The 8,029-nt window shown below is 40.0% G+C and overlaps 1 protein-coding gene across 1 annotated transcript in view; it reads left to right on the top strand.

Moving 5' to 3' along the window:
• LOC113407233 (adenylate kinase isoenzyme 5-like) overlaps positions 1 to 8,029 on the top strand; it is a 151,375-nt gene that overhangs the window by 572 nt on the left and 142,774 nt on the right. The window contains exons 2-5 of the mRNA XM_026655478.2: positions 2,167 to 2,353; positions 3,775 to 3,942; positions 7,159 to 7,328; positions 7,433 to 7,546. Coding sequence (XP_026511263.1) covers positions 2,167 to 2,353; positions 3,775 to 3,942; positions 7,159 to 7,328; positions 7,433 to 7,546 — 639 coding nt within the window. The remainder of the gene's footprint in view (positions 1 to 2,166; positions 2,354 to 3,774; positions 3,943 to 7,158; positions 7,329 to 7,432; positions 7,547 to 8,029) is intronic.

Here is an 8,029-nt window from a genome sequence, read left to right as displayed (position 1 = left end):
GATGGGAAGGAGAGAGGGGGCTAAGGGGTGCCCGGAGTGGGGGCAGGGCCGGCGGGGTCCTAGGCTGGGCGGGAGCCGGGAGGAGAAGACTGGAGTCCGCTCCGCATCCTAGAGCCAGGAGAGACTGGCAGGGACGGAGCCCGCTCGGGTAGCCCGAGGGCCCGGGAAGGCATCTGGGCTGCGCTTCTGCAGCCAGCTCCGCGCCGCCCGACCCTATTCCTCAGCTGGAGAAGGGCCGGGTGGGGCGTTCCCGCGCCCGCCTAGTCAGCGCCAGCCCAGGGGCCGCCCGGCAGGTGACCGCGCTGCAAACACGGGCTTTCTGGCTCCTCGGACCGGGCTGGGTTTGCCTCATGCAGCACAGAAACATCCCCCAGCCCTTCCGCTCAGGGCTCGGGTCCCAGCCTGGCCAGCAGCCGTCCCTGGGTGGGCTGGGAACGCGGAGCGATCGGGAGCCAGGGAACAGGAGTGTGTCAGTCACATATTCCACGTAACTCCAGGGCGCTTTGTCAGCCTTGGATGGAAGGCGTAATGTGCATGCTATTATTATCTCCTCCTTGATCATTTTGTCCTTCAGCCAACAGTAGAAAACGTCGTGTGTGACCAAACCCTTTTTTAAAAATCAGGTTAAAAAAAAAACCACTTAGATAAAACCCATATGCCCAATGAGTTTCTATAGAAAAATGAAATGATTGTCTAGGAACTCAGGCAGAAATGATCATCCATTTTTCAAGAGCTCAGTTCACTGACTGATCCTTAACCCAGACTACGTAATGAGAGTTTTTTAAACATAAAATTGTTGAAGTGGTTTAGTGTAAGCTACCTGGTGTATCTATCAATGAACAGTAATTTGCTTTTTCCAGTACAATGTGGATTTTTCCACCGAGTAAACCATCTCCTGTCTGATCTGTATGAAAATATTATTTTTAGGCTATTTGAAACAAGACTTTCCCTATGAATGATTGAAAAGACATATATATATATAGGGCAAAGGCTATGTTTATGTTTTATTCATAAGTTTACAAAATAAATGGTTTAATTATGGATACAGGCAATTGTGCACCTAGAGAGATGCAAGTTTTGTGTTAGCAAATAAAAGACTCTGGTACCACAAAGGTATGCATTCTTCCACAGAATTAGGTACATAGTTGCAATGCTCAGTTATTTGATTCTACAAAAGGTGTAACTCGTGCATACAAATTATTTACGATATTATAAATGCAAATGCATATAAAAGCAACATTGAAATAACTATATAAACTGTAGCTATTAAAATAACACTTGGAGAAATATTGAAACATTAATGTAAGGTATTTCATGTATTATACTAATTTCAACTATAGCACCCAATTTTATGCACATTAATCAGAGAAAGCTGAACAATGCAATGGAAAGGACTACATCCTAAAGCATATGTTAAAAGCTAAGAGTAGGAATTGCCATATTGGAACTAATGGTCCATCTTTCACTAACAAATCCTATCCTTTTACTAATAAACAACAATCCTGTCTGCTCCAGAGGTGGTTATAACATCTCACCCTACCCTACATACACATTTATCCTGCACCAATTAGTGCATACTACAATTAATACTACACAATGGACATTTTCTAAATGACTATAGCTGGTGGTCAGTTTGGCTTCTTATACCACATCCATCAACATGATGTTTGAGCACCTGTCAGGGCTTTTAAGATCTATCTAGTTTTTATTATAATGTTGTCTCTCAAACATTAATATGAGCAAAATGCTTGTCGTCATATTGGTTTTTCAGAAAATTATACATTTTTATTGAACTAACAAGTAAACTAGAAAACATAAGCTTTGGGGCTTATATAGCTAATACAAGAAACACTATATATATTTGCCAGTCAGAGATGTAGTTCTAAGAAAGATTAAAAAAAACTTGTTACTATTTTCTGCTTTCATTCCATTTGTAAACAGGTAAATAAAGACATACCAAGGAGCCTTATGTTCTAAGTCATATTAGTGCCCTCAGTAGGCCCAAATCCTACATTCCTTGTATATCCCAAACATTGACTTGAACTGGAGGTTTTGGGGGTGCAGGGAATGCAGAAATGGGTGCAACAAAATTAAATTCAAAATACAAGCTAGTGTTTATTTTCATAACTTTGGAACTATAACTTATTTTTGGATGTTATGTTTCAGAGTCTGTTGAATGGATTAGTGTGTTACAAACCTGATGACCCAATAGAATATTTGGAAGGATGTTTACAAAAAGTGAAGGAACTGGGAGGGTCAGAAAAAGTGAAATGGGACACGTTTGTTAGTCAAGAAAAGAGGACATTACCCCCACTCAATGGAGGACAATCAAGAAGATCCTTTTTCAGGAATGGTAATGTATATCCTAGAGCTGAATATTTTGTGTATCAGTGTAATATTAGGCAGCTTCAGATCCACTATTTTAAAAATGTATATTTACACAAGTTATCTTGTACTGCTATGACAAATTAGATGTTACACTTCTTTGGGGGGAAAGTTGTAGAACTACAGACATATATACACCAAAATATTTTAAACAAATGTGCAAGCAATTAATGACCAGTTAAACCTGAAATGGTAATTTATTTAATTATTTTAAAAACTATTTTCAAGAGTGGTTGTTTGTTATTTTTTGGTTTGTAATAGTGGGTGGGTTGTTTTGTTTTCTCATAATGGTTGTTACGTAGGGGGGAAACTGATCAAAATTATGCCTCCTATGATGAAGTAGTTTGATGCAGAGGGGGAAGAGGTGTGTTGTCAAAGCCATGGTTCCTGGAGGCATTATGCCTCAACTGGTGTATGGGGAAGTGCTTGGAGATGCAACCCTTGCCAACACATTTGAAAAGGTGCATCCTGGTGCTTGACACACAGGAAATGCAGCTCTGCTGATGCACACACATGTTCTTTCCCTGGCTGCTAGCACTCTTGACCATGCCATAATTGGCCACCATAATCCTGCAGCTAAATGATGAATGTTTGTTGTGTGGATACGCTGCATTGTGGGAGAGTAACACATCTACATATAGACATAATTCAGCCTCAGATCTTGACAGTATTTGGGCCAGGTCTTTAACTGGTCCTCATGAGCCACACACTCATTGCCTTCAGTGGATCTACACTGCTTTACACCAACTGAAATTTTGTCCCCGTATGTTCTAAGCAGTTATTAGAGCTGTACATTAATTTACTAACTATAATGTAGATGAAGGAATGATTTAGAACTGATGTTTCTCAGTACATCTAAATCTGTCATATCAATACATGCCATTCATATATTAGTAACATTAATGATCAGTAATTAGTTCCTTTTCAAGTTGCCATAGTTATTCCTCCTATCCAATATCTGTATGCAACATAAAAAGAGTTTCCACTCACAAAATCATAGATCCCAGGGGATCTACAGGAGATGAGGAGGGCCATCTGCTCAGACGCTTGTGCCTTCCTGCTGTCTGCGAGGGCAGATTTTCATTGAAGAATAAAAGTATTTTACCATAAATGCAAGCTTGTAAATTTCAAAAGACACTAAAGATATCTTATAAACTAAGAACTAGTTGTTTAAAATTGAATAAACCAGCTGAGTGGAGAGACTCAATACCCAATACTTCTAGTAAGTAAAATAGCATTTGAGATATTGAAGAAATTTTGTTACCACTATATTTCTTAATATAGCAACACTAGTCTTCTTTGTGTCAACCTCATTTAATAAAAAAATGCAAGTAATGTTGACTTTGCTATTTATTTCCACTATTTCCCATTTATTTTATTGTTTTGCAGTGATGCCTGACAATCCTAACTTTCCTTATCGACGATATGACCGACTCCCTCCAATCCACCAATTCTCCATAGAAAGTGACACAGATCTTTCTGAAACTGCTGAGCTAATTGAGGAGTATGATGTATTTGATCCTACAAGACCTCGACCAAAAATCATCCTTGTCTTAGGTATGAAGGCAAAGTGAGGGTCAGTTGTTTGACAAACCTGTATTATTATTCTCTCTTCATTGATATTTATAATGTAAATAAATCAGATGCCTACCGTGTTTAAATGTAAACTTTCTACTTAGGTTAGGGAAAGAATATGGTCCAAGTGCAAACTATGTCTCAGGTTTGGTTGCCAGATAAGAAAGTATAGTTGTCCACAGAAAAGGAAAAAAAGAAAACACCTGTAAAATTAGATAAACTAGATCCCTGGTCTCATGTGACCTGCGCTTAAAACTCCTCGATGCATTAAATAACCAGCATATCCTGCCTGAGTGAAAGCGTGTCTCTTCAGCCCACTACTTTGATAAATTCATCTCTAGCTACACTCAGCCAGTTGTGTCATCAGTAAGAATGAACTACTTATTTACACACTTTTCATAAAATTCATTATTGCTTGTTGCTTAGTGGCATTTGCAAGCAAACTAATAATTTTCAACCTTAGGTAAGATATGCTAATCACTCAGTATGCCTATAATTTAAATCCAGGTCAATAGTTTGTCCAGTGGACATGAAGCATTTGCATTTCACTTGTTTGGATTAGGTTTTTTGTTGTCTGGGTGTTATATTTCCAAATGCCAAGAGGGCCTGATTTTCAAATGCCATATCAGGGCCTGATTCTCCAATGCTTTGCACCATATCTAATCATTTATACCTGTGCAAAATGAGTGTAAATTGTGCCAAATCAGACTTCTCCTCTCACTTACACTGGTGGTAGTGTTTTGTGCCCATTTTGCACTTACTTCGCATATGTGTAAATGACTACACAAGGTGCAAAGCAGTCAAGAATCAGATTCTGAATCTAAAAGGACTTATATTAAAGGGAACAAAATGCAATCTCCATGAGTGAGGATAATGTGTGTGTCTCCTCTACGATGTACAGCAGAAGCGCTGAGAACAAAATGTCTGCTGAACTCTGCACACAGGGAGAGTTCTTAGAAATGTAAAGGGCAATACACATAAAACAAAAAAGCATCACATTTTCATAGCTACTGGTGCATACCCCTCATAGGGCTGCTAGACAATGGTGTTTTCCTCAGCCTGTTGCTCCTACTTTCTAATGCAGAAATCAAAACATGGGGAAATTCCAGAGCCTTCATATTCTTTGAGCTCTATGACCTTCGGCAGATGGAGAAGTAACACAAATGCCTTTTATTTTTCTTATTTTAACAAATAGATGGCCGTCCTTTTCATAAGGGAGCAAATCCAGGCCTCTCTACTCTGTGGCCATGGAAGGCCCTCATGCAGTGGAATCAATGTGGTTCCATTGCACAAGTAAAGTGGGTGAAGACTGGATGTAGGTGAAATGCACAGTAAGCGTGCACTCCTGGAACAGGGTGAAGTTCTACTCAGCGCGTGCTTCCTGCCCGACGGCATGTAAGGAGCAGGGGATGGGTACTGTGAAGATCTTTCTGTTTCCCATCTAAAGGGGAACTCCGTAAGCAGCCTACAAAAGCTACTTCAGCCATTGGGCTGACTTGCCCCCATTGAATGGCTCTGAAGCTTAGCAGGAAAAGAATCCTCTGTTGGAAACGCTGTCGCACGTGGCATATAACAGCTACTTTCAAATTCTTTACATTATCCAAAAAATAGCAACCAAATTCAACTTCCTCCCTCTTTGGAAACACGCTTGTCAACTTAAGTCATACCAAGAAACATCAAATCTGCAAAAGAGGAAAATGGATAATTATTTGACATGGGAAATAATTTTGTACTTGTCCTCCTAACTTTATTCTCTGAACTTTTCCTCATTGTTTCATAAATCAGTTTGGTATAAAGGTAATTTTCTGACTGATAAAAACTTACTTCAGATATGAGAAGGTTGTGAACCTTTGATACCCAATAATTTGTGGCTTAATTATTTTTTTTGGGCACAAAACTAAGATGAAAGCATAGAAATACAGGACTTTGTGCACTTCCTTTTTATTATGTGTTTCATGGCAAAGGAAAGTTCCCTGAAGATAAGAGTGAAACCCTCCCCCTTTACTCCGCATGCCGTGTCCTCGCTCCTCCCCCCTTCCTCCCCCGCCTCCTGCCCACAGCAATCAGCTGGCTTGCAGCGTTCAGGAGGCAGGAGGGAGGGGGCAAAAGCGAGGACTCGGCGCGCAGGCTCCCCCTCCCTCTCCTGCCTCCTGCCTGCGGCAATCAGCTGGCTTGCGGCGTTCGGGAGGCAGGGGAGGGAGGGGGAGCCTGCACACCGAGTCCTCGCTCCTCCCCCCCCCTTCCTTCCTGAACACCACAAGCCAGCTGATTGCGGTGGGCAGGAGGCAGGGGGAGGAGGAGGAAGGCGCTGATCCATGGGGTCTGCCAGCGGGCTGGAGGCGCTGTGGGGGAAGGTGTAGGGGAGCTGATGTGGGGCTGCCAGCTGTGGACAAAGCAGGCAGCCAAACGACGTTATAGCGAAGCATTGCACAACTTTAAATGGAGCATGTTCTGTAATTGAGCAGGGATGTAAGATCGAAACAACGTTAAGTGAGAGGACATTGAATGGGGAGTTACTGTATTTGCTTCCACTGTATTACTTTATTTTTAAAAGTACACAGAAGGATAAAACTAATTCTGAATGGTTCTTAAATTCTTGGGGTACCTGAAGTGTATATGACAGAAATCATTACATATACCAATTCTCTTATACCTTCTCCACTCATTTAACATTTTAAAGTATGTTAATTTTACAAACTCCAGAATTTTCTGCAGACATAGGAATAGACATTGATACTCCTATTCCATGAGTAGTTCCATTGACTTAACTGCGACCACTTGTAGACTAAAGTACATTTTTAATGTGAATAAGGTCATCAGAATATCCGTCCCTCCATTTGTATTCTGTTAGTAATAGCTTTCCTTAACCGAAATGCAGAAGAGGGCTTGATACTCTTCTTCCTTACACTAGTATAAACCAGGAAAAGCTCCACTAAAGAGGTTAGTAAAGGGAGGTAAGTGAATGGAGAATCGGGCCCAGAAAGAATAAGCTCATCTGTTTTTTTGACTCATGCAGATATTTTATTTTAGATTGTTAACTTTAGGTTCGGTCCCGCAATAGATCCACTTCCACTGACTTTGATGAGAGTGTTAACTATGAAACATCTGCAGGATTTGATTTGATAGTACACTGGGAGATGTCATAGTGAATTTGACATTCCAAATGAAAGCACAATTTTTTGCTTATTTTTACAATAGGTGGCCCAGGAAGTGGGAAGGGAACCCAAAGTTTGAAAATAGCAGAACGTTATGGATTTGAATACATATCAGTTGGTGAATTGTTAAGGAAGAAGATCCACAATACAAGCAGCAATAGAAAATGGAGTCTAATTGCTAAAATAATTACTACGGGAGAACTGGCCCCTCAGGTACAACTCACCTAAGAAATACCTTCTCTTTGGTAAAAGATTTTTACATGCTGCGTTAATGTGCATCACCAAAAAACTTTTAAAACTATTTCTCTCCATGAAAGGAAACAACCATAACTGAGATAAAGCAGAGATTAATGCAGATTCCTGATGAAGAAGGTATAGTTATTGATGGATTTCCAAGAGACGTTGCACAGGCACTCTCCTTTGAGGACCAAGTAAGAGACTGTCTTTATTCTTAAGAAAACGTATGTGTCTCATATCATTGTTAAGCTTCTTGAAATTAATGAGCAGATTCTCAGCATTGCTCTTCAAATCTTTTCAAATACATAATTACAGTTGACAAAAGGTCACTTTCTTGGCATATACTTTAGAGTATGAAGACAGAAAATTCTGTAAAAAGACAGAATGTGATAGTGGAACCAAATAAGCCTAACCTTCTGCTGATGTAATGAAAATCCTCCCAAGTTCAAGGGGAAAAAATAGAACAATTTTCATACATTAATCATTTAGGAAGGGAAAAAAGTTATCCTTTAATATTTAATTGTACAATTTAAATGTTCATTAAGAGAAACACATTGCAATCAATGAATTCCTTCACAATCAAGGAGGAATGGTCTCAAGGTTATTCTGAGGTGCTGAAAAGACGGAAACAAATGCTAAGATTAAAATTGCCTGCATTTTTGTGAGCTCACTTAATC

This window comes from Terrapene carolina, unplaced genomic scaffold (assembly GCF_002925995.2).
Source record: "Terrapene carolina triunguis isolate 2854851 unplaced genomic scaffold, T_m_triunguis-2.0 Scaffold210, whole genome shotgun sequence".
Classification (NCBI taxonomy): Eukaryota; Metazoa; Chordata; order Testudines; family Emydidae; genus Terrapene; species Terrapene triunguis.
Note: the sequence above shows the minus strand (reverse complement) of the source record. Positions and strands in the feature narration are given on the sequence as shown.